General features: G+C 45.0%; 1 protein-coding gene across 1 annotated transcript; it reads right to left on the bottom strand.

Moving 5' to 3' along the window:
• Nucleotides 1-4,502: 4,502 nt before the first annotated feature.
• On the bottom strand, nt 4,503-26,949 carry PI4K2A (phosphatidylinositol 4-kinase type 2 alpha). Its single transcript, XM_069978903.1, has 9 exons — nt 26,480-26,949; nt 17,135-17,335; nt 16,224-16,355; nt 15,719-15,872; nt 14,756-14,817; nt 14,570-14,669; nt 12,935-13,068; nt 7,543-7,602; nt 4,503-5,561 (listed from the first exon to the last, which is right to left on the bottom strand). Exons 1-9 carry the CDS (start codon nt 26,819-26,821, stop codon nt 5,400-5,402), a joined length of 1,347 nt encoding a protein of 448 aa, XP_069835004.1. The 5' UTR covers nt 26,822-26,949; the 3' UTR covers nt 4,503-5,399.
• Between the last annotated feature and the right edge of the window lie 161 nt (nt 26,950-27,110).

The raw sequence follows: 27,110 nt of genomic DNA, 5'->3' as shown, positions 1-27,110 counted from the left end.
TGTCACGTGTTTTACATCTGACAACAGTCTTGTATGGAAATGTGAGATTGCATTTACCCAGAGGAAATATCCTTTTTATGAACCCTCAGTCACCCAGCTGATAAAGAACGTCACCAGACTGGACACAGCTGTATTTTCCACTCACTCTGTACCAGGGATGGGGGAACGTTCGGCCCTCTAGCTCTTGCAAAACTACAATTCCCATCATGCCTGGACAGCCGAAGCTTTAGCTTCGGCTGTCCAGGCATGATGGGAATTGTAGTTTTGCAAGAGCTAGAGGGCCGAACGTTCCCCGTCCCTGCTCTATACGTGGCTCCAGTCCTTTCATATGAATTGCAATAAGTTTCAGTATCAGTCTTGGAAACTTCTAAGAACAAATGCTTATGCCCATACAGCAGCTGTATGTATCTGGTAGGAATCTAGTACAGTTTAAGGGCTTCTCTGCATTAGACAATCTGGTATTTCTAGGGGGTGATCCAGGCTTAGAAAAACACGGACACTTTCTTCCAGAAACAGCACCTCTCGTGTTCGGAGAAGGTTTTTGCAGATCAGTTCAATTAAAGTGAATTGTAATACCACACACAACCTGAGGGCAGTGGTGGAGCTGTTTTTGCAGTAAAGTAGCTGTGCTCATTTAAAAGTATCTTATGAGAAAAAGTTGGTCACAAAGAGGGAGATTTATCAAACATGGTGTAAAGTGAAACTGGCTCAGTTGTCCCTTGCAACCAATCAGATTTCTCCACACCAATGGCCACTGAGGGGCGGGGCCTATGTGGTGATGCTGCCACAGAGGGGGTGGAGCTTTGGTTATGAAGCCCCGCCCAGGAATCCCAATCCGCAAATGATAAAAGATCACTATTTACTTGAACAAGCACCTTGACGTATGATATAAAATAAGGTATGTAAACTGCAAAATTGCCCCTTTTACACCTGTGTAGAGAAGTCAGAATGCAAAAAGGGGGGGGACAGTGTCACTGTAAGTCCCGATGTAACCGTTTGTCCAATGACCTTGAAGGGCAAACATTTTTTTTCTTTCAAATCAGCTGGTGCCAGAGATTTGTCATTTACTTCTATTTTAAAAAATCTCCAGTCTTCCAGTACTTATCAGCTGCTGTATGTCAAAGACATAGTTTTGCAGGACATGTAGCAGCTAATAAGTACTGGAACACTTGAAATTTAATAGAAGTAAATTACAAATCTCTGGCACAAGCTGATTTAAAAGAATTTTTTTTCCACTGGAGTTGCCATTTAAAGTGACTCTGTACCCACAATCTGACACCCCAAACCGCTTGTACCGCCAGATAGCTGCTTTTAATCCAAGATCTGTCCTGCGGTCCGTTCGGCAGGTGATACAGGTGTTGTCCTAAAGAACAACTTTTAAACTTGCAGCCCTGTGTCCAACGGCCGGGGCTTAGATTGTGTATGCATTAGGCTGGCACCACTGCTCTGTTCCTCCTCATCATTAGGAATGCTCCAGGCAGATTGTCTCCTATTCCCCACCTGTGTCAGCACTGCACACGGGCTGGATCGTTAAGGCACCTGTGCAGTGTTCAGTATGGAGAAAATGTTCCAGTGGCATTCCTAATGATGAAGAGGGTGGGGAGGAGGGACTGAGGGGTGGTGCAAAGTTAGGGCACAGATATTCTAATCCCCGCCTGTTGGGCACAGGGTGGCAAGTTTGAAAGTTGTTTTTTAGGACAATAACTGCATCACCTGCCGAGCAGACCCCAGGACAGATCTTGGATGAAAAGCAGCTATCCGAAGGTACAAGTGGTTGGGGGGGGGGGGGTCAGATTGTGGGTACAGAGTCACTTTAAGTGTGAGCTATGAGTTGGGGGACACATGCACAGTATAGTTGCTCTTGTGCTGTGATATAAAATACTTCCCTGTACTGTCTACAATATAAATAGGTTTGTTAATAGAGCTGCTTGCAGGGCAGGTATTGTGGAGAGCCAAGAAGCACGTATTATAGATCAGTGGGGACTTCACCTATATTCAGTGTTTGAATCTCTGTGCTATGACAAGTATGATCAGTATACTGATGAACTACTATAATATACTAGCATGATAATCCATGGAGTGACTTGGCTCCAAAGTCAGATCAACAGGTACAAGTCTGATTAGCTCCATGTGCAATGTACTTTAACAAGATGTATATGAGCTCATTAGAGATGAGCGAACCTGGAGCATGCTCGAGTCGATCCGAACCCGATCGTTCGGCATTTGATTAGCGGTGGCTGCTGAAGTTGGATAAAGCCCTAAGGCTATGTGGAAATCATGGATATAGTCATTGGCTGTATCCATGTTTTCCAGACAACCTTAGAGCTTTATCCAAGTTCAGCAGCCCCAGCTAATCAAATGGCGAACGCTCGGATCGACTCGAACCCGATTCGCTCATCTTTAGAGCTCATGTAATATATACAGCAGTACCTGTCACCCCTATATAGTGGTTGGTACCCCTCTCTGCTTCTCTATAATGCCATAGAGTATAATGGTTCTGCCTCTCTCAGTGGCTGTGTGCAGAACACAACACTCTCCCTCCAATGATGGCCGTACAGTACCAGAACCTTATTATGTACTTCTACAGATGTGCGGCATGTGACTACAGATGGCTGAAGAAGTTGGATGGAGCCCTAAAGCTGCCTGGAAAACATGGATAAGACCATAGAGCCCATTATGGAGCGCAGTGTATATAACACAAAGCCATATTCATTATGGAATTATACATTTAGAAGTTTGGCAGAACATTGCATCTATCGGGTTATACTATATGACTATTGGATCTGGTTAGATGTAAAAAGGGGCATAAACACATTAAGGGTGCGGTCACACGTACAGGATCCGCAGTAGATTTGAAGTTAGAGATTCAAAGCAGATCAAATCTGGGCCATCAAATCTGCTGTGGATCCTGTATGTGTGAACGCACCCTAAGTAGGTATAAATTTCCAGTTAAAAAAAAAAAAGTGCCTTGTCACTGATAAGTAGAGGAAAGTAAAAACGAATCGAAACCAAGTTGCAGAACCTTTCATTACATAATGTACATAAAATATCATCCAAATTAAAGGGGTTAACCAGTGAAAATCAACTGATATCAGAAAGGTATATAGATTTGTAATTTACTTCTAATTAAAAATCTTAAGTCTTCCAGTATTTATTAGCTGCTGTATGTCCCGCTGGAAGTGTTGTATTCTTTCCAGTCTGACACAGTGCTCTCTGCTGCCACCTCTGTCCAGGTCAGGAACGGTCCAGACCTGCAACAAATCCCCATAGAAAACCTCTCCTGTTCTGGACAGTTCCTGACTTGGACAGAGGTGGCAGCAGAGAGCACTGTGTTGGACTGGAAAGAATACAACACTTCCAGCGGGACATACAGCAGCTGATAAGTATGGGAAGATTAGAAATTTTTAAATTACAAACAGTTCATTTGAAAGAAAAAGATTTTCACTGGTTAACCCCTTTAATTAAGAGGATATCTTATATACATTATGTAATGAAAGGTACTGCAACTTTGTTTCGATTCCTGTTTGTACATTCCTCTACTTCCTGTCAGTGACAAGGCACTTTTTTTTTTTTTTAACTGGAACTGACTATACTGACCTACTGTGTTTATGCCTCTTTTTACGTCTAACCAGAAAACGTTAAAGTGTCACTGTCGTATATATAATTTTTTTTTTGCACAAATCAATATTACAGGTGATTTTAAGAAACTTTGTAATTGGGTTTATTAGGTAAATATGCCATTATCTGTATTCAAAAAGACTTTCCCCAGGTCCCCCCTCCCCTCCTCTCTCTCTCATTCACTGCTCATTATCAGAAAATCTCAACTAGTTTACATAAATCGAGCCCTGTCTAATCTATGGAGAGGGGAGGAGGGAGATTAGTCACCCGCAGAGAACAAAGGATTACACAGTGGGAGCTGTGTGAAAGCCAGTATTCAGAGGTCAGTGCTGACTTCATTGGAGATAGCCTGGTGATGTAGCTGTAAATTAACTCTTTGTTGTCCTGTTTTGGTACCTCATCTCCTTCCACCCCTCCCCTCTCCATAGACAACCATGAAGACAGGGGGGAGAGCTTCAAACTGCTTATTTATGATAAAAATTCATTTTTCGGCTAATAAACCCAATTAAAAAGTTTCTTAAAATCGCCTGTTCTATTAATTTCTTTAAAAAAAAAAAAAAAATTATACGACAGGTAAACTTTAAGAATTTGTTTTCATTGCTTTTAGAAATCACACTCACAGCCCAATAGTACAATCCAATAGATGCAATATTCTGCCAAACTTCAAAATCATTCTGAAACCAGTTGATTTGAAAGAAAAAGATTTTCGCTGGAGAGCCCCTTTAAGACTGCATAATTTGAGCCATCCAAGTGGCCACCTGGAAAAAGAAGAGCTTAGACAATGGGTGGATGCCACATCAAGCACAATTGTCTATGACGAGACGACCCCTTTAAAAACAAAACAAAACTACGGATGTTGCTTGATCAATAACCGCAGACACCTGCACCTTTTACCGGTTAACATTTACTTAATCTGCCATAGGGTCCGTGTTAATATTTTAACAGCCACCTATTTCCTTAACAAATCCATAAAGATTTGCCGAAATAATAAATAGCAGATTTTTTTTTTTAACGGCGAACGCTAAAACACAACCAGTCCTATCGGTAGCATAAAAAATATAATACATCCCTCATTGAGGGTTCTTTTTGTAGATTAAACTTTGGAACAAGTGCAGGGATCATGAGCGTGTCATTGTGTGTACCTCCCGAATACACACAGAGCAAGATGCTGGGAAAGCAGGGTCCCTGGGTGCCGCCATAGACTGCACCACTACCAGTGCATGCAGTACCCATGGCATCCAGCAGGTGGCAGTCCGGACAAGACGCTGTTTAATAATCTAGAACATGCACACGTTACATTAATACCTAAGCGGTATCTCTAGTTCTAGCTACTTCGTTGCAAGGCTTAGCGTGCATGCCTAGGTTATTGGAAGAGGCGTGTGACCTGTGGACTTTCAAATCCTGGGGAACTACAAGTTCCAGCAATCTTATGAAAGAAAGGCCACAGGTGCTTGGTAGTGTAGACGTTTTACATTTCTTGGATGGATTAGGTAACGGTAAAGTTAAGGGAGATGCTTGGCCATTGGCTTCTTTAGTGATTGCACGCAGTGTTGTATAGTGTCCCTATTGCCACATGCATGCACCTGGAATGTATATGGGTCGGGCATACATTCCGTGGCAGTGAATTAGTCTTGTATAACAGTGCTCCCATCATCCAGGCATTCTCGGCTCTTGTCAGTTTCCCATAAAGTTTGCTTGTCTAGTCTGATGTCGGAGGAGCGGCTTTACAGCTGCACACTGACACCTTTTCTGGCCTTCCCCTAGTGAGAACTAGTCAGTGACTACCACCAGGAAAAGAATGGCTTGCGGCTCTGGAAGCTCTGTGTATAGGACTCGCTACTGCTCTTCTGATGGGACCGCGCCGTTTCCACTATGACAGGAGGGGTCTGCACCAGCTGCAGGGGACTTTTCTCATCCTTAAGAGCCTGAGTCAGGTTGAGAATCTATAAGAGGGGGATAGAGAAGAAATTATTAACAAGGGAGGACAACCAGTTTTTCCTGCTATAAATAATGAATGCCCTCACCACTTTATATATGTTCAGCAGTGAAAAGCATTATCTTCTGTGCTCTCTGCTGCCCCCTGCAGAGTAAAGACACCATTGCACTGGCAGACACTGATCATCAGGCAGATATCATCCTGCGTAATAGGGCCGGCGACATATCAAAACATAGTCCGCCATCGGCATATAGGCCCGATTCGGATATTCCGTAGGCTGTCCGTAACCGTGGGGACCTGTAGCTATGGACAAGCTGTACTCCTTGTCGATCTCCGTAACAGACCCCGGCTTCTGTATTATGAAGAGCCATGGGTATGGCATGTGACCTGCAGCTCTATTCATTCCAGTGGAGCCACAGAAACAGCTGGGTACGCTGAAAGAGAGCTGTACTTGCCTCTCTCCAGCACCTCCATAGAAATGAATAGAGCCTCGGGTGCCTATGTGCCATAGCTGCAGCTTCATTCGTTATACAGAAGCCGGAGGCCGTTACAGAGATCGCCGGGAGGTACAGAATTTGGCTTTCCCCGTGATTTTCTACTTTTCCACTATCCTTTGGATGGTGGAAAAGTAGATTTTTCTTGGAATACCCTATTCCCACTGAAAATACATGGACACTTACCCAGGCTGAGCGTTCATGCATATGGGTAGAAGAAGTACTATTAGTACTTCTCTAGGCACTTTAATTTACAAAACTAATGACACCACTAAGGCAGCTAGGACAGTAAACTGCATGGATCAAGGTCATGTGACCCTTTTATGCTGGATAGTTGTCACACATCATTATATGGAGCAGTATTATGAATGTGCACAGTAAGGGCCCTATTCCACGGGACAATTATCGTTCAGATTATCGTTAAATCGTTCAAAACTAAACAATAATCGTTCGTTTGAATAGCAGTTAACGATTAATGACCGAATGAGAAATCGTTGATCGTTTAATAAGACTTGGACCTATTTTTATCGTTGCTCATTCGCATTGAATAAGACGTCGTACAACAAGACGACCGCAAGAACAATGATAAGTAACGATTATCGTTCCATGTAAATGGGTGAACGATTTCAGGTCTTTCGCAATATCGGTCGCTTGGATTGTTTATCGTTAACGATTATGCGAACGATAATCGTCCCGTGGAATAGGGCTCTTAGTGTCTGCGATAGACCCCACACAATTACGGTACATTACACATCTATAGATATAGATGTAGTGACTATGTAGCATGTCAGCCGAGGGCACAGGATAAATCTTAATGGTGGATGAAACCGATCACTAGATAACACTGTGCGTGTAGCTGTCCAGAAGAAAGCTGCTAAAGCCTAATGATGATAACTTTGCTCAAAAGGAGCTGAAGACCATTAAACAGGGATGGGGAACCTTCGGTCCTTCAGCTGTTGCAAAACTACAATTCTTATCATGCCTGGACAGCCAAAGCTAAAAGCTTTGGCAGTCCAGGCATGATGGGAATTGTAGTTCCCCACTAATCTGACAAGACTTTATTACAAAGTTGTAGGTACGCTGTGGTGGACCATCCTGGTGACCCAGAGGATGACCTCATTGGCCACTTGGTGGTGGGCTTCCTAGCAGCACTAAATCAGCACCAGCCCCAACATATAGTGGTAGGGATTATAGTTACTACCTGAACACCCTAACCCTCGGGGTATAAGCAGGTGCTAATTTGGGTTTTGCTGGGACATAACTTTAATACTAACACTAAGCATTGGGGTTTGGGCTGGCTGGGACGCCCATACTGCAACCAGCCAAAGATGTCATCCTGCGTCATGTGACATCAGCGTGTGCCTCCGGGCAGCCCAGGTGTTCTAGGCTCAACTATAATAAAGCGCGTCACCATCAAGAGCGTTATAATATCCTATGAAGACTGCAGGTGGTAATATCATTTGTACAAAGAAGTAAGGAGGGTAAATGTCTCACCTGCCCCCTCATAACTGCGATCTGCTTGTGGAACTGCCCCCGGTCAAACCCTGGATCCTTCTACGGCAAAAGAAAGACAGTGATGTGATGACAGGTAACCAGCAAGTGGTTAACGTTACAGACATGTAAAGGATCAGCGATAAAACAATAAAACATATAATAGTGACATTGGAAATAGGCACAAAACATTAGACCATACATGTGTTAACTATACAGTCAAGCAGGAAAATAGAAGAATGATCAGAAAGGGATTAAGTCACAGAGATCAGACAGTGACCCCAACTAAATGATACTGGGGGCATCATATGCCATAAACAAATAACATTGAAGTCAATAGAAAGGATGTCAGGGACCAGAATCCGGTAGCTGTTGGTAGTGTTCCACACTATGAGATATGAGAGGAGTGAATTTACAGTAGGACTCGCTGTCCAGACATCATTGTTCTACTTTCCAAACGATTAGATTCCCTGGAGAAGTCTGATATGACGCACAGTCCTAGGGGCCTCTGAGTCTTCAACTAGACTTCTCTAGGGAAAAGGAACACTCAGAAAGTAGAATGACAGAGTGAGAGGAATAGACAGCAGATTCAGCTGAGTTGGCGATTCTGTAATCAGACATTCAAAAGGAATGAGCTAAGGTATATACTGTGCTCTAATCATGCTGGGAAGATCTGCGCTCAATATCGGCCTCAGCTAAACACAGATTGGAGACAGTGGGTTAACAGAAGAGGGAGATTTAAGTAAAAGGTGTCAGAAGACCAGACCCTGGTATAAGGTCTAAGGGACAATAGAGAACCAGAACTGTAAGAACAGGAGAGGATGTAATGCTATTATATCCAATGCAATTCTGGATCTATGGGAAGCTGGGTGATAACACCTATGGGCACTGTAATGGAGACCACTGTGGATGTCCCAATATATACAAGGACACAATAACTCAGCAGCAGTCGGGTCGGCTCAGAGAGTTCACAGCTTCTGAGGATAGGTTTTCCCCCTATATTTACTGCCAGACCGTGAAATCATGGGAAGAACAATATATCCCCCCAATCTTATACATGGTCGGGCTCCCTCTGTGACTATCATAGATTTGCCCCCTGTATTCACTGCCAGACCATGACATCATAGATAGAATCATTTATCCTCCTGCCTCTATCTTATACATGGTCGGGCTCCCCTGTAACTCCTGTAGATTTGTTGCACTGCCGATTCTTGTCTACAAAGTCTTCTTTCTTTGTAAAGACCCACAATGTCCCAATGATATGAATGTTGGCTGTATACCATAGCAAAATGTACAAGTGTAGGCAGGAATAGGATCGACCCGGTAAACAGAGGCTCCTATTGTCGCCTGACAAACAAACACTGTGTTCTGAGATGGCAGATTCCACACTGGGAATGTTCAATGGGATCCGCAAAACACGACCGCTCTACATGTCCCCATTCCTAGTCATTTACTTTTGTAAAAAAAATAAATAAATAACTTCAAGCGGTTAATGGCATAGTTTACAAAAAAAAAAAAAAAATTCCTTCAAATCATTTGGTGCCAGAAAGAGACTTGTAATTAACTTCTATTAAAAATCTCAAGTCTTCCAGTACTTAGCTGCTGTATGTCCTGCAGGAAGTGGTGTATTCTTTCCAGTTTGGAAAGCAGGAAAGGTTTTTCTATGGGGATTTGCTACTGCTCTGGACAGTAATTTTCCCTATGATTGTCCCAGACTCAGGTACTATATCATGGATGTGATTGATCTATTCTTTTGCTTGGTTAGACATATTTGTAGATATAATTGGTCCATCTTACTGTTGTATTATACATATTTGCTCGTCTAGTAACATGAAGCCATGGGTCTGTGAATCTTTATTATTTTGTGTATTACCTCGTCACGATTAGGATGAATTTATGACATAGATATGTCTCTGCTTACATACTTTCAGATAAGATAGTCACGCCCATACATGAATTTCCATCTCTCATCTTTATAATCATCTGTCTGTCCATTGATGTGTACTGGGGTTGAACATAACCACTTATGTTATAGCCATGTCTATATGGATTCATTTAAGTGTAGTGACACTAACATACATTTATCTATATATTGTCTTCATTGAGTGTTTCAACACCCCTTTTTCTCATGACATGTGCCTTTTTTGCAACACTTACTTGTACTTTTCCGCAACATATATACATGTTTTTACCTTGTGTTTGTATTGTATACTAATACCCAGTCTGTTTCTATGTATATATTGTATAGATGCAAGGATTAAGGGCCAGATTGGCTGGAACGCGTTGGTAACTTCTTTTAAAGGGACTCTGTACCCACAATCTGACCCCCCAAACCACTTGTACCTTCGGATAGCTGCTTTTAATCCAAGATCTGTCCTGGGGTCCGTTCGGCAGGTGATGCAGTTACTCTCCTAAAAACAACTTTTAATCCTGCAGCACTGTGTCTAACGGCCAGGGCTTACATTTGTATATGCATTAGGCTGGCCGTATAATGTATATACAAATACTAATATATATATATATATATATATATATATATATATATATATATATATATAAAACTAATATATATTATATATAAAACTAACATATTGTATACTAACATATACTAATGTATATGCATTAGTTCCTGGATCATTAGGAATGATCCAGGAACATTTACTGCTGTTTGAGCTTTGCACAGGTGTATTAACGATCCAGCCCATGTTCATTATACACACAGGTGGGGAATAGGGAGCAATCTGCCTGGAGCATTCCTAATGATGAGGGTGAGGAGGAGGGACAGAGAGGTGGTGCCAGCCTAATGCATATGCAAATGTAAGCCCCGGACGTTAGACACAGTCGCTTTAAGAGTTTCTACAATAAATTTAGAAAATTTTATATGAGCTCATACCTCCCAACTTTAGGCGAGAGGAAAGAGGGACATGGACACGCCCCTAACCCACCCAAAGACACGCCCCCTAAACCACAAGACACACCCCTAAATCAGTCATAAACGCGACGTTTCGGTGAGTCGATCGCCATTTTCACACTTCAAAATGGTGATTGACTCGCCGAAACGTAGCGTTTGTGTCTTTGCTGTGCTGCACTATTTGTTAATGCTTTGCATGTTGATGGAATAAACACTTCTTTCTCTATCTCTCTCCTATCTATCTCCTATCTATATCTATCTATCTATCTATCTATCTCCTATCTATCTATCTATCTATCTATCTATCTCCAACTATAGAGATAGTAGATAGATAGATAATAGATAGATAGATAGATATAGATAGGAGATAGATAGATAGGAGATAGATAGATAGATAGACAGACAGGTAGGAGATAGGTAGGTAGATAGATAGACAGACAGGTAGGAGATAGGTAGGTAGATAGATAGTCTATCTATCTACCTATCTAAGTAAAGCCCCCCTGTGTACCAGAAAAATAGAAAAGCATACTGACATGGCAGCACAGCAGTGGCTTTCTCCCCAGTAGTGGCTATATGTACACCTCACACACAGCTCCCAGCCCCCGCAGCTCCTATCTCCAGCTCCGCGGCCCCTGCACTCTCTTCTCTCCTGCTTGTCCCGGACAGGTGACCTCATCAGCAGCGACGAGAGGATAAGCAGGGGAGAAGATAAGCAGGGAAGATGAATGCCAGTGCCGCGGGGCTGGAGATAAGAGCTTCGGGGGCTGTGCGGTATGTGAGCTGCCTGCTCAGGGCTTTGAAAGGGACAGAGAATGTGACCTGTCAGTGGCCACTGACTGATACTGAAGGCCGCAGCTGCTGAGTGTCAGATGGTCTTCAGTGTCAGTCAGTGGTCAGTGTGTGGCAGCAGCGGCACCCCCTCCCACATGTAACTGCGGCACCCCCCAGGGACCCCTCACTATGTCCAACACCCTCCCTGTCAGCTAGCCTCCCCCCACCATCCCTCCTTAAGCACATACTTACCAAAGTTCTGTGCTTCAGCCCTCCAGCGTCTCCTTCCATCTCGGCTCTGTGCAGACATCACTCCTCAGCTCCGCGCGGGAACGCAGGGGATGAGAGAGGCCTCTAGTGACCGGAGGCAGAATGCAGCTTCCGGCCACTAGAGGAAGCTGTGCACAGCCCGTATCTGCGAGCGCTCCATCAGGAGCGCTCGCAGTTAAAGGGACAGGTACGTTTTGGGAAGCGGGACACAAGGGGGCCGTTCCGGGACAGCGGGACAGGACCCCGAAATCGGGACTGTCGCGCTGAATCCGGGACGGTTGGGAGGTATGCGAGCTGAAGAATTCCAGTCTTTTCTTTGGTATGAACACCCCGGAATCCAGGTGGTATATCTTTGTGCTCAAAATGTGCAAAGACATGTAAGAAAACACAAACTTATAATACTGGGCGCTAACCAAACTTGTTTGTCTTGCACTTTCCGGAACCAGTTGATCTGAAAGATTTTTTTTTTTTGTAAACTGCCCCCTTAACTCTTTCTTTAGGGCCTATTAGATAGAGTATATGGGCACCATGGGTGTGTGTATATATATATATATATATATACCACAAGAAGGATATGACTGCAGCACTCTCAAGTCGTGTAACAAAACAGTGATTTATTAGCTCATGGATACACTCAGTAGCAAAGTTTCAGATCCATCCATAGGATCCTTTTTCAAGCAAGTTATCTAGTATCTAGTCTCACATGTTATCTAGTATCTAGTTATCTAGTATCAAGTTATCTAGTATCTAGTATCACACCATGTATTCTACACACTAAGGCTGGGATGGGGAACCTTTGGCCCTCCACCTGTTTCAAAATTACAATTCCCATCATGCCTGGACAGTCAAAGCTAAAGCTGTACAGGCATGATGAGAATTGTAGTTTTGCAATAACTGGAGGGCGGCAAGTTCCCCATCCCTGCTCTAATGGATAAGCACTAGAGATGAGCGAACCGGGTTCAGGTTCGAGTTGATCCGAACCCCAACGTTCGGCATTTGATTAGCGGGGGCTGCTGAAGTTGGATAAAGCTCTAAGTTTGTCTGGAAAACATGGATTCAGCCAATGACTATATTCATGATTTCCACATAGCCTTAGGGTGTTATCCAACTTCAGCAGCCACCGCTAATCAAATGCCGAAAGTTCGGGTTCGGATCGACTCGAGCATGCTCCAGGTTCGCTCATCTCTAATAAGCACAAACCGGACTCCTCAGAGATCCTGAGGACTTCTTTTATCGAGGAGTTGCCAGGTAAAACACTTTGCTGATCATGACTAGGAAAACTGGACTGGTCAGCATCAGTGTACACATGGAAAACCAATATGTGCACCAGATTTTTGCTGCATTTGCCCCAATACAGCCATCCTGTTAGCAGCCTGAAATAGAAGAGACCCGGAAACAACATATAAACGGAGACGTAGGCAGATATAATGCTGGTTATCTCACCTTAAAAAGCTCATAGAGATCTTCCTCCAGATCTTTGACAAAATTGGGGTCTGAGATTTTCGGGAGGATGAGGTCTTTGATCTCCTGGGAAAATGGAACTTTGGCTTGTGGTAACCAGGCCCAGTAGAAAGGATCTGAGGAAGAGGTGGAAAAAACACACAATAAAACGTAGAATCCAGTATAGAGGGATAATATAACATAATATACTTTTAGATTTTTGTAGACTATATCTTGTGTCTGCATTTTGGCATCCACAATCTGCTAAAAAAAAAAAAAACATCCATAGAGCACATGCGTAGCGTCCCGGTTTATGGCGGATACCCATAAATTGTACAGAGTAGTCAGAGCTTAGTTAATAAAATTGAACTAGTGTTTTGATCCGCAATTTTTGCGGATTGTGTAGGCTCTAATAGATTTCTACGGCGGAAACGTGCTGCATCCTGTCCTTTTTTCTTTTTGCAGCAAACAAATAAGGGTCAAGTCTACACCATCAAATCTGCTGCAGATACTGTACGTGTGAACAGACCTGAATAGGTTTTATTAAAAAAATCTACTTTCTGTACTCAAAAAGCTGTTTCCCAGCCTCCCTCACCCCCACTTCCTACCTGTTCACTATTAAGCAAAGCCGTCTTCATTACAGAGGAGCAAAGTGAAGACGGGTTTTCTGAGTCCATTGTAACCTATAGAGGGGGGATGAGTGAGCAGGAAGAGGAGACAACAGCTGTGCAATTTGGAGACTGTCTGGGCACATAAAATGCTGGATTCAGAGGTCAGTGCTGGTCTGGAAACTTAATAAGAGAAGAAGATTGCAGGATGTAGTGTTTTGCAGGGCTGCCTTTTCTCCTCTCCGTGCTCACTCACCCCCTCATCCCCTACCGTCTCTATAGAACATAATGGGCATAGAAATCCTGCTTCTTCTGAAGTGAGGGGGGAGGTTGGAAAACAGCCTATTCACTACAGAAGAATACGCTTTTTCTTAATAAAACCTATTACAGAGTTTCTTATAATCACTTGTACTCTTGAAATTCATTGATTTCTTAAAAGTGACATTTAAATCACAGTTACACTTTAATTTCCCCTGCAGCGCCTCCAAGCATTGTGTATCCACATAACACACCAACATGCTGGATCCTCCATAGACACTCAATATAGCTGAGCTCTATTCCAGCTTTTTGAGGGAGATCTTGTACAAGGGTGTCACCTAATTCAGAATTTCATATACAGAAGTGGGTTTTCAAATCCTGACAAGAACAGGTGAGCCGGGATTAGGGCTTGAGCGGCCCTGCAGTTCCAACACCATAGCTGGTGGCAGCAGAGAGCCCTTCGTAACTCACACAACATATAAAGTAAAGAATACAGAAATTATATATTTGTTTTATGAAGTTATATTACAAGGTAGTATAGCTTTATTTAACTGTAAAGAATCCCCCTTTAAATGTCTGCAATGGCAGCTGACAAAATCCAGTTTCCAGCAGGAGACCTTGATCTCTCCTGCCAGCACACAAAAACTAGACAGGAGATGTGTGGCAGCCACTGCCCTATACAAGTAGCATACTAGAGATGAATAGATGTGTCAGTAAGTTATAGTAGACCACTGTGACAGCTATGTAATGTCTATTACAGGTAGAGACTTACAGGCTCTCCAGGAGTCGGGATGCTTGAGGGGGAAGGCTAACCCGTTGTCTATGGCAGCTATCTTGATGATGGGTTCTCTCACCAAGACCCAATCTGAATCCTAAGGAGAAAAAAAATGCATCAAAAACATGATCACAGCTCCAATAAATGCTAAGAGGATCCATGCAAAGCCCAAACCATACTGACCCTGGATGCTGCGTTCTCCATGGGATAGTCATACTTTATCAGCCAGTTGTCATTACCTCGATCTAAGGAAACAATAGAATGCAAACAATCACTATCAGCCAAAGGCTACATACATTTTCTTTTAGGCTATGTTCACACTACGTATATTTCAGTCAGTGGCTGGGTTCACACTACGTATATTTCAGTCAGTATTGTGGTCCTCATATTGCAACCAAAACCAGGAGTGGATTAAAAACACAGAAAGGCTCTGTTCACACAATGTTGAAATTGAGTGGATGGCCACCATTTAATGGCAAATATTTGCTGTTATTTTAAAACAACGGCTGTTATATTGAAATAATGGAAGTTATTTACTGTTATATGGCGGCCATCCACTCAATTTCAACAGTGTGTGAACAGATCCTTTCTGTGTTTTTAATCCACTCCTGGTTTTGGTTGCAATTTGAGGACCACAATACTGCCTGAAATATATGTAGTGTGAACCCAGCCTAACAGTGTAAAACATTACTTACCAAAGGCCCCATCTGACCTTCCTTATAGACCCCTTTACACCTCCCTCCCAACCTCCAAACCCTATCCAAATCCTGTTCTTCCCATCATTCCTCCCACGTCACACCTTTCCTACATGGCAGGTTCCCTTTAAAGCATACTTGTAATTTAGAAAAACTTTTGACATACGTAAGTTTTGATAGATCAAGGTTTTGTTGTCTGGACCCCCACAATAATTCGAGTTGTATTGATCAGGAAAAAGAGCAGGGAGAAGCATGCGGTAGCACACTTCACTTCCCCACCATCTTGTGGCCCCATAGACTTATAAGGGAGCTGTCCATGTCCATGAAACAGGACAGAGAACGCTGCGAGAGGGCGAGGGTAATGTGCTATTGTTCGTATCTGGGTACTGTTATTTACAATCATTTTTAAGGATATAGGGGTGTAATATGAGCACACCTTGGTGTAACCTACCTGTATTCCGGATTATGTAATCTAAGACCACCAGCCTCTCGAACTGTAACTGGAGCTGCCGATTGGTATTCTCCGGGAGTGGTTCCGCCTCAAACCTCCGCAGCCAATAATCTGCATCCTTATAACCTTTCACAAACAGCTGGAAGGAGCCAACCTATAAAACAATGCATAGAATTAATATTGTGCATTAGATATAACCTATAAACATGAGGTCATTATTTCTGCTCTGTCTCTATTCCAATGATGCATCACACTAAGTCAGTTTCTCTCATAGACGGATATGGAGGCCAGCAACAGGCCCTGAAGGGAAGTGACACTTAGGATCTTAGGCCCAATTGCTACTAGGTCTAGAATACGTCATACTTCCCCGTATGGATGTTTAAAAGAAGAACTCCATTTTTTTTCTCCAGGTAATTAAAACACATTACAAAGTTATATAAGTTTATATTCCTGACCCCATTGGGCAGCACAGAACCGGCTCAGCTTATGGCTTCTCCCCCCTTACCTTAGGAGGCAATCCAATCCGATTAAACCGCTGACCGACTTTTGGCACTTTTTCCAACGCCAGCCGCTTCCCCCTGGACTTCACTCGGTCTATGGCGCTGTAATTAAATGTTTCACTGGCTAAATATACAACCTGTAAAAAAAAGAAAAGAAGAGTGAAATACCTGGAAGGATCCCATGTATAGAGCTATACATGGCTGTATAATGTTCCTACAAGGAATATGAAGATACAATGTAATGGTGATGGTCTCAGGCTCCTTACCAACCAGTGGGGTTACGTTTGGATTATTTGTAAAACACTAAAAACAATTGCACACTCCACTGAGACAAGCATGCATGTGTGTGGACCAATAAGGGTTTATTCACATGTACTTAACCCACATTGCAGGCATTTACTTATGTTAAGGGGAATCTGTCACTAGGTTTATTCCGCCTTAAATGAGGGCAGCATAAAATAGTGATATAAATGCTGAACAGATCGGTGTATTACCGATACCACCTGGTTCAGCCGTTCTCCTAATATGCAGGAGAATAGGATTCCTGCCACACCCCTTCCCGCCCTCCAGCTGCTGATTGACAGTTGACTGCCTATACACAAAATGGATAGATAACTGCCAATCAGCAGCTGGTGGGTGGAGTTTTCTGCTTCTCATGAATATCCAGGACTACTGAGCTCATGCCCATAATGGAGAGGACTACTTATTGTCCATGTTATTCAGGAGGATATCTCAGAATCAGCTGCACAGATCAATGTTAGTGATACATCATTCTGTTCAGCTTCTCTGTCACTAGTTTATGCTACCCTAATATAGGACACCATAATCCTACTGACAGAGACTCTTTAATAAAATCTGCAGCATGTGTGAATGTACCCCAAGTCTAGCTGCATGCATAATGGATAAGTGACATTACCCTTGTCCGAGGAACAATATTTAGCTCCAGTTTTTGGTCGACTAAACTGGCCCCAGCCTCTGACAGATAGCCCTGATTCAGAACAAGGCAATCCCTCCCGAAGCAGCAGGGGCAGCACAGCTTCTGCAACCACTTTGTCCACTTGGGGTTCAGCTGACCGTACGGCTCCTCTGTTTTCGGCTTGAAGACTGCAATGATTTCCTGGAAGATAACGGAGAAGGTCATGTAGACAGGATGAACAGATTCTGACTGGATCCAATACACCAGGCACGCATAGTGGTGTCAGATACAGGTCTGCTCAAAAGAGCTTACAATCTAAAAGTATCGGGGAAGTTTCAGGGTTCTACAGGTTTTCAACAGGTCCCGCGCGCAGCAGCAGCTTTGGTGCAACCTGTCTTAGCTGACAGACCACTCAGCCAATCACTGGCCGGGACCGTCGTGGCCAGAGATTGGCTGAGCCGTCTGTCAGCTCAGACAGGTCACACTGAAGCTGCTGCTGCACACGGGACCGGGAGAAGAAGCGCAGGAGGAGCCCTGCAACATGTGTAGGTAAAGTATGCTGTTTAAACAAGGGCTGCAAGTACATCGGTAATGATGTCCCTGCAGCCCTCGCTAAACGATTATCGGGCTGTGGAATAGGCTTAGTAAAAGAGCGTCGATCTAGCAGATCGGCCCTCGTTTACATTATTGATCGGGCCCCCATCGGCCCGTGGAATAGGACCCCAACAGTGTGAGAACTAGAAGCAGACAGCGCCATACCCTGTGTAGTGGCCGTGCTAGGTTACTGCAATGACGTACAGCAGCTGATAAGTGTGGGAAGACTTGAGATTTTTAAATAGAAGTAAATTACAAACCTATATAACTTTCTGAAACCAGTTTATTTGAAAGAAAAAGATTTTTCGCTGGACTACCCCTTTAAAGCCACTAGTGAATGATCAGTCTTTATCAGATGGTCGTTTCCCTTAGGATCAATGTTAACCACATCAGGTAGTGCAGCTCCGTGGGCCCAGGATGGCGGCACGATCAATGAAAATCAATGATAAACGCGTCTGGTCGGTGAGGCTGAATGGTGCCAGACAATACAGGCAGGGTCACTCAGGATGACTTATAATGAAGTTTTCCACAGTTTGATGGTAAGAGTGTGTTACTGCCATCTAATATACAGAGCAAGTAACCTTACTGTGACCGTGTCCAAGCATATACATCTCACCTACTCGCTAAATGCAATGAACATATCCATGTGAATTCCAACAACCCATAAGGGCCACATGTCAGGAATTTCCCACTTACCCTCTAAGTATTTGCTGAAAGTCTCCAGTATAATGGGATTATGCAATATCCCCATAGCATTGGACAAATATCCTATATACCAAGGCCCTCCAGCTGTTTCAAAACTACATTTCCCATCATGCCTGGACAGCCTTTGGCTGTCCAGGCATGATGGGAAATGTAGTTTTGCAACAGCTGGAGGGCAGAGAGTTTGACGCCCCGGCTGAGTAATAGGGATCAGCAGAGATGGATGGAGTCACAAGGGATATGATTTTCCTTATTTCTGGGGTATGGCACTACTAATATGTGTTAGGGACGGATGAAACACTGGAACCACAAACAAACGTCATGAGAACTGGCGAAAGAGGAACCATGGCAGTCATCATCAACAATGGAGCTATAATATATCTTACTAGAATAAGAAGCAATTCATTACATAAACCTCCATCATATTTCCAGGTTGTGTAGATATAGATACATTACAGGAATCTGGATACAGATACATATTCTCCACCCTGCTATGCTGTCCCATGCGAAGTATTCAGATTATGCACATTTCGGGCAAAACTTAATAGAAAGGGAAAAAAACTAAAGCGTGACGAATGCTATTAACCAGAAAAACAGGCCTCCTATTGTGCAAGAAAACACAGAGTCAGCGTGAGAGTCATAGACTTATGAGGAGCCAGCCTCGTGATGGATAAGTCAGGGGGGTTATTGGTCGCCCCCTATATTAGTGGCATGGGGCACATAATGCTGTTTGCCTCTACAGGATAAGGAGGCCATTGACCATTGTGTATTACACTTTAAAGGGGTTATCAAGGCTTAGAAAAACGTGGCTACTTTCTACCAGCAAAAGCGCCTCTCTTGTCCTCAGTTTTGGTGTGGGTTTTGCAGCCCAGTTCCACTCAAGTGAATGGAGGTGAATTGTAATACCGCACACAACCTGGGGTGCCGCTGTTTTTACAAGAAGCTGCGTTTTGTTTTTTTATATCCCAGATAACCCCTTTAAAAGGGGTATTCCACTAAAACATAACTTTCGATATGTTGCTGCCCATAGTGAGACCAACAATTCCTTCCATACCTGGCTGTCTTTATCTGCAACTTTGTAATGCCAGGAGGGATAATCACAGTGAGTTCATCAGCAACTTGACCTCAGAATAACCCTTCCAGCATTACAAAGAATTCTACAAAGTTGCAGATAAAGCCAGCCAGCGACTTTTCTACATCAGCAGTCTCAGAAGGGAGGGGGGGGGGGGAGGGAAAGACAGAGAGAAAAGCTCACACACAGATTTTTGTCTTTAGCAGAAAGCAGCAGCTGAGAACTGAGGGAAGCAACATACAAAAGTTATTTTTTAGTGGAATACCCGCTTGAAACGGTCCAACACATTCATAAGTTGGTCACGGAGAGAGGTGGCAGCAGAGAGCACTGTGTAAGACTGGAAACCATCCACGACTTCTTGGAGGACATACAGCAGCTGATAAGTAGTGGTAGACTTGAGATTTTTTTTTCATAGAAGACATTTACTAATCCGTATAACTTTCTGGCCCCAGCTGATTTGAAAACAATTTTTTTTCCGGAGTGCCCCTTTAATGTTTTGGTGGTGTTCACCATATAGAAACAAGTCTGTGTAGTAGAATAAGAGCGGCGCTCACCATATAGAAACAAGTCTGTGTAGTAGAATAAGAGCGGCGCTCATCATATAGAAACAAGTCTGTGTAGAAGAATAAGAGGGGGGCTCACCATATAGAAACAAGCCTGTGTAGTAGAATAAGAGGGCGCTCACCATATAGAAACAAGTCTGTGTAGTAGAATAAGAGCGCACTCACCATATAGAAACAAGCCTGTGTAGTAGAATAAGAGGGCGCTCACCATATAGAAACAAGCCTGTGTAGTAGAATAATAGAGGCACTCACCATATAGAAACAAGTCTGTGTAGTAGAATAAGAGCGCACTCACCATATAGAAACAAGTCTGTGTAGTAGAATAATAGTGGCGCTCACCATACAGAAACAAGCCTGTGTAGTAGAATAAGAGCGGCGCTCACCATATAGAAACAAGCCTGTGTAGTAGAATAATAGTGGCGCTCACCATACAGAAACAAGCCTGTGTAGTAGAATAATAGTGGCGCTCACCATATAGAAACAAGCCTGTGTAGTAGAATAAGAGCGGCGCTCACCATATAGAAACAAGCCTGTGTAGTAGAATAAGAGCGGCGCTCACCATACAGAAACAAGTCTGTGTAGTAGAATAAGAGCGGCGCTCACCATATAGAAACAAGCCTGTGTAGTAGAATAAGAGCGGCGCTCACCATATAGAAATAAGTGTAGTAAAATAAGAGTGGCGCTCACCATATAGAAACAAGCCTGTGTAGTACAATAAGAGCGGCGCTCACGGGATCTACAAAACAGAATAACTTCATTCTGTATCAGTGCAGTTCACCCAGCGGGCAGGATGAGAGCGCACACACACGCGGAAGGCCCCGAGCTGTTTCACACATAGTTACTCTTCTTGTGAACTAGTGAGACTATAAGTAAAAGAGTGTGCACTTTCCTGCTAATCTTCTGCACCGATCTGGTTGGTGCCGCTCTTACTCTTCTATTGCAGGGGTAGGGAACCTTGGCTCTCCAGCTGTTGCAAAACTACAATTCCCATCATGCTTTAGCTTTGGCTGTCCAGGCATGATGGGAGTTGTAGTTTTGCAACAGCTGGAGGGCCACAGGTTCCCTACCCCTGTTCTATTGTCTCCCTATTTATCTGGTTCTCCTGTTCTGGTTTAATGTCTTCCAATGATCAGAGCATGGACTGGTGAAGGATTCTTATGGGACAGCCCATTACCGAAGACTTCAGGGTCATTCCAGGTCGCCCAGACTGACAGGTGTAATAAGGATGACCCCCACGCCCACTTACACAGAATTAAAGATTGAGTGACTGGAAAGAACGCGGAATGAAACCTAACCCCCTCCGGCCCCCAGTATATAGAACAGAACACAACCTTCTCCGCTTCCTTTACTTAAACATGAACGGCTGTTTTGTTATTCTAAATAAGAGCGGCAGATAGTGGAGGATGGATACAGATAGGCGCCGGCCCAAAATCAATAACAACTCACCGGCGGCTCCGATAGAAGAAACCGAAATAGAAACTCGGCCCGATCCAGGACAGGATAAAGCGAGGACGCTAAAGAGCAACAACAATAGACGGGAAGATAACTGCGTAAGAAGGTGAAACGCGAGGACGGGTAAGGTGAGAAAGAAAGGCGATAGAAATCGGAGACGCCGGGAACTTTCACTCCTGAACCCTGAGGAAGACGAAAGTGAGATAGGAAGGGAAGGTCGCCGGGACGCTCTGGTTTCAGGGCATGAAACCCGGCTCCGCAGACACAGAGAAAAGGAAGATCTAAGGAGAAACTGTCAGATCTACTAGTATGAAGGCAGAGGGGGAACCTGCGGCCCCCCAGCTGTGGCAAAACTAAATTCCCATCATGCTTTGGCTGTCCAAGCATGATGGGAATTGTAGTTTTGCACCAGCTGGAGGGCCGTAAGCTTGACACAGGTGTGTGTGTCTGTATGTAGCAGAGCTGTGTGTGTGTGTGTCTGTACGTATGTAGCAGAGCTGTGTGTGTATGGAGATGTAGCAGAAATTTGTGTATATGTATAGTGATACAGCACTGTGTGTCTGTGGGTATGTTTTTGTGGTAGAGCTGTGTGTTTTATAATGTAGCAGCGCTATGTGTGTCTGTATGTATGTAGCAGAGCTGTTTGTGTATGATGATGTAGCAGAGGTTTGTGTATATATGTATAGTGATACAGCCCTGTGTGTTTGTAGGCATGTTTTTGTGCCAGAGCTGTGTGTGTTATGATGTAGGAGAGCTCGGTGTGTATGGTGATATAGCAGTGGTGTGTATGGTGATATAGCAGTGGTGTGTATGTGTGTATGTATGTGATACAGCACTGTGTGTCTGTGGCTATGTTTTTGTAGCAGAGCTGTAAGTGTATGATGATGTAGCAGAAATTTGTGTATATGTATAGTGATACAGCACTGTGTGTCTGTGGGTATGTTTTTGTAGCAGAGCTGTGTGTGTTTTATAAAGAAGCAGTCCTGGGTGTCTATTGTGCATGCTGCAGAGCTGTGTATGAGTATAATGGAAAGTGTTAAAGTGACCTTGACATTTCAATAAACCTTGTCTGCCCAGGCTTAATGGAAATTGCAGTTTTGCACCATCCATAGGGCGGCGGCTTTGACAACCCTGATCTAGAGGGATAGTTATAAACAGTCAAGTCTTTTCCACAGCTTTTCCTCCTTCCATCCACATTATGTTGTGCACAGACATGGCGTCCACCTCTCAGCTGATATCTCCGCTCTGTTAGGGAAGTCCCTGCAGTTTTTATTCCTATTAATAAGCACAAAAAAGGAACTAAAAGTTACAAGTACAGACAGAGAATCCCTGGAAAGTACAAAGTTCTTACGAGTTCACACGTCCAGTGATGCCGGACACTGCCCCTATATAGGATCTCTGTCACCTCAAAATCTCCAGACCTACTGTATGTAGGTGAATGTACAGTCCACATACTATAGCTAGGGCAATTTGTGTGTCTGTACGTATGTAGCAGAGCCATTTCTGTATGGTGATGTAGGAGAGGTGTGAGTGTGTACTGATAGTGATACAGCACTCTGTGTATTAGGTATGTATGTATATATGTAGCAGAGCTGTGTGTGTGTTTCTGTATGTATGTAGCAGAGCTGTAAGTGTATGATGATGTAGAAGAAATTTGTGTATAGTGATACAGCACTGTGTGTCTGTGGGTATGTTTTTGTAGTAGAGCTGTGTGTGTTTTATAATGTAGCAGTGCTGGGTATGTGTGTCTGTATGTATGTATGTATGTATGTATGTAGCAGAGCTGTTTGTGTATGTGATGTAGCAGAGGTTTGTGTACATGTATAGTGATACAGCACAGTGTGTCTGTAGGTATGTTTTTGTGGCAGAGCTGTGTGTGTTATGATGTAGGAGAGCTGGGTGTGTATGGTGATATAGCAGAGGTGTGTATGTGTGTGTATGTGATACAGCTCTGTCTCTGGGTATGTTTTTGTTGCAGAGCTGTGAGTGTATGATGTAGCAGAGCTGTTTGTGTATGGTGATATAGCAGAGGTGTGTGTATGTGATACAGCACTGTCTCTGGATGTTTTTGTTGCAGAGCTGTGAGTGTCATCACGGTCATCACTGGGGAAGTTTGATTAGCATAAAATATATATTTTTTCTTCAGTTGTCTAATAGTCAGGTGTGTTTCTTATATAGCGAAAAATACGGTAATGGTAGGATTCTAAAAATCTAATTCCAGAGACCACCAGAGCTGGGAGTTCAGCGTCATACATGACCGTGATAGGGGATCTCAGGGACTCTTCTAGTCTGTGGAAAGTATCAATCCTTCCTTTGCCCTATGTCCTAGTTCACCGTGAACTTACAGCAATAAATAATTCAGAATGAGACATCTAAGTGACTGATCCTTAATAGATGAGTCAGGCGGGAAACATGACGGGAATCCTAGGAATGTCAGACACCTATAGGTGAGGGCGGCCTCACTCCGTCCTACTTACACACACAGGTATAGAGAGAAGCTGCAGCCCTCCACAACTACAACTCCCATCATGCATGGACAGTCTACTGAGACCCCACTGATCAGGACTTCACTCTCCAACTCCATTATAAGTCTATGGGGCCGCTGGATGGAGCTTATGGAGACCAGATTGATGGGGGTCTCAGTTGTGACACCCCGACTGGGCAAATCCAACTCCAAGGGCGGCAGAAGATGTTGGTTGTTCCTAGTCAGCTGGGGGTAAAATGTGACAGAAGTATAAACAGGATGGGAAGGTTATAAAAAGGAAAATATATGGATAAACCAAGGAAGAAGAAAAACACGGTGGGTGGTATTGCAGCTCGGCTCTATTGAAATTAATGGAATGGAGGTGTAGTACCACACACAACCTTGAGGACAGGGGTGGCGCTGTTTTTGTAAGAAAGAAGCCATGTTTTCCTAATCCTGGGCAGCTACTTTAAGGAGTTGCCAGTCCCCAAGTATGATGTGTTGTATGACCTACATAGCTGGCTCCTCAGTATAACACACAGTCATGCAGCAGGTATGAGCCGGAACTATAGAACCTGCACATTTCCATTTCCAGGACATTCTCTACCTGTGTAGTATTCTGGGCTGGTGGTTATGGTTCAGTGTCGCCCCCTCCAGGATGATAGGAGTATATCAGTTATCAGAGTCATGGGCACTGCCAACCTCTAGCATCTCCCTGCCAGAGCCTGCCACATGCCCAGCCCAGACACACAGCGGCCATTACAATGTGAGGTTACATTACATCCTCTATAGGAGAACACCGGGCGAGGAGAGACCGGACACAGGAGGCGGCATCACCGGCGTGTCCAGGAATCACCGCAGCAGCCGCTACTCCCGGGATCTGCCTGGTTATGAGAGTAAGATCCATAGTAAGATGTTACACAGGGAAGAAGAAGAAGCCAACAAGCTGCCAGATAAAGGGGGGACCCGGGACTGTGTGCAGTCAGATAAAGGGGGGACCCGGGACTGTGTGCAGCCAGATAAAGGGGGGACCCGGGACTGTGTGCAGCCAGATAAAGGGGGGACCCGGGACTGTGTGCAGCCAGATAAAGGGGGGACCCGGGACTGTGTGCAGCCAGATAAAGGGGGGACCCGGGACTGTGTGCAGCCAGATAAAGGGGGGACCCAATACACTAAGCAGCCAGATAAAGGGGGGCCCAGTACTGTGTACAGCCTGATAAAGGGTAACTCTGTACTCTAAGCAGCAAGATAAAGGGGGGACCCGGGACTGCGTGCAGCCAGATATAGGGGGGACCCGGGACTGTGTGCAGCCAGATAAAGGGGGGACCCGGGACTGTGTGCAGCCAGATAAAGGGGGGACCCAATACTCTAAGCAGCCAGATAAAGGGGGGCCCAGTACTGTGTACAGCCTGATAAAGGGTAACTCTGTACTCTAAGCAGCCAGATAAAGGGGGGACCCGGGACTGTGTGCAGCCAGATAAAGGGGGGACCCGGGACTGTGTGCAGCCAGATAAAGGGGGGACCCGGGACTGTGTGCAGCCAGATAAAGGGGGGACCCGGGACTGTGTGCAGCCAGATAAAGGGGGGACCCGGGACTGTGTGCAGCCAGATAAAGGGGGGACCCGGGACTGTGTGCAGCCAGATAAAGGGGGGACCCGGGACTGCGTGCAGCCAGATAAAGGGGGGAACCCGGGACTGCGTGCAGCCAAATAAAGGGGGACCCGGGACTGCGTGCAGCCAGATAAAGGGGGGACCCAATACTCTAAGCAGCCAGATAAAGGGGGGCCCAGTACTGTGTACAGCCCGATAAAGGGTAACTCTGCACTCTAAGCAGCCAGATAAAGGGGGGACCCGGGACTGCGTGCAGCCAGATAAAGGGGGGACCCGGGACTGTGTGCAGACAGATAAGGCGGGATTCATTATGACACGATCTCCCTGCCAATATGACAGAACCCATGGGGTGACACTTGTATCCGTCTCACTGCAGCGCCCTCATTACAGTGAGAAGTTAGCTACGCCGCTACAATGTATGAGCACGGCCTAAAGACGGCCACTGGGCCCATAGCTGCTTCCAGCTACAGGGGAACCCAGTCCCCTTGTGCCGTCCACTAAAGGGAAACCAAATGCAGCAGTACAACCCCAAGTAACCCTTCCACTGCCAAGGAGTCCGCGGCTGGAGCTTGCTGGGAATGTGAGCAACATAGTCCTGATCATGGGGCGGCCGTGTGACTGTGGTCATGTGACAACTTCAGCCTCACCCCCCCCACTTGTTGCAGAGGAGCCGGGTCAGACACTTGCTGTCAGCAGGGCATGCTGGGAGTTGTAGTTATACCTAGTTGGGCAGGGATGGGGAATCTTTGTCCCTACAGATGTTGCAGAACTACAACTCCCATCATGCCTGGACAGCCTTCGGCTGTCCGGGCATGATGGGAACTGTAGTTCTGCAACAATATAGTGACCACGTGATCACTGCCATAGATGGGGCCCCTCTATCTCACCTCCTGATCGTCTTTGACGAAGTAGCTGCCGCTGGATCCCTGGTAGATCCTCTCCGGGAAGATGCACCGGCCGATCGCCCGCTCCGCCCTCCTCACCACCTCGGCGAACTCCGGGTCGTCCGGGAAGCTGTTCTTGTCCCGGTGATGGGAGCGCTCCAGCAACGGCTGCCTCTCCCTCTCCGTGGGGGATCCGGGCGGGGAAGGAGCCGGCACACTCTGCGGGATCCGGATCACCACCCCGGGCACTATGGGCAGGCGGGCGGCGGGGCTGAGCGGTGGCGGGGACACCGGGGGGGAGGGAAGGTCCCGCACCGGAGATACCAGCGGGCTAGTCTCGTCCATGGTGTAGGCAAACACCCGGAGAGGGGCGGGGAGCGAGCACAAGTGACAGCCAGAGGGGACGGCGACACGAGCAGGTGACAACCAGCTGACTCACAACTGCCACTGGAAACTTCCGGGACTCGCAGCCAATGGGAGCGGGAAGGGGCGTGGAATTTGACAGACCACGCCCACTGTCACTACTTATCACTGAGCGTGATGATGTATTGCCCTTTTCAAAAATGGCCGCTAAGAAGCTCACCCGCCCTTTCCCTCTATTCACATAACACTGACTTCACACTCTCTACGACAG

Source organism: Dendropsophus ebraccatus, chromosome 8 (genome assembly GCF_027789765.1).
Source record: "Dendropsophus ebraccatus isolate aDenEbr1 chromosome 8, aDenEbr1.pat, whole genome shotgun sequence".
In the NCBI taxonomy this organism is placed as follows: domain Eukaryota; kingdom Metazoa; phylum Chordata; class Amphibia; order Anura; family Hylidae; genus Dendropsophus; species Dendropsophus ebraccatus.
This window is presented reverse-complemented; position numbering and strand designations above follow the sequence as displayed.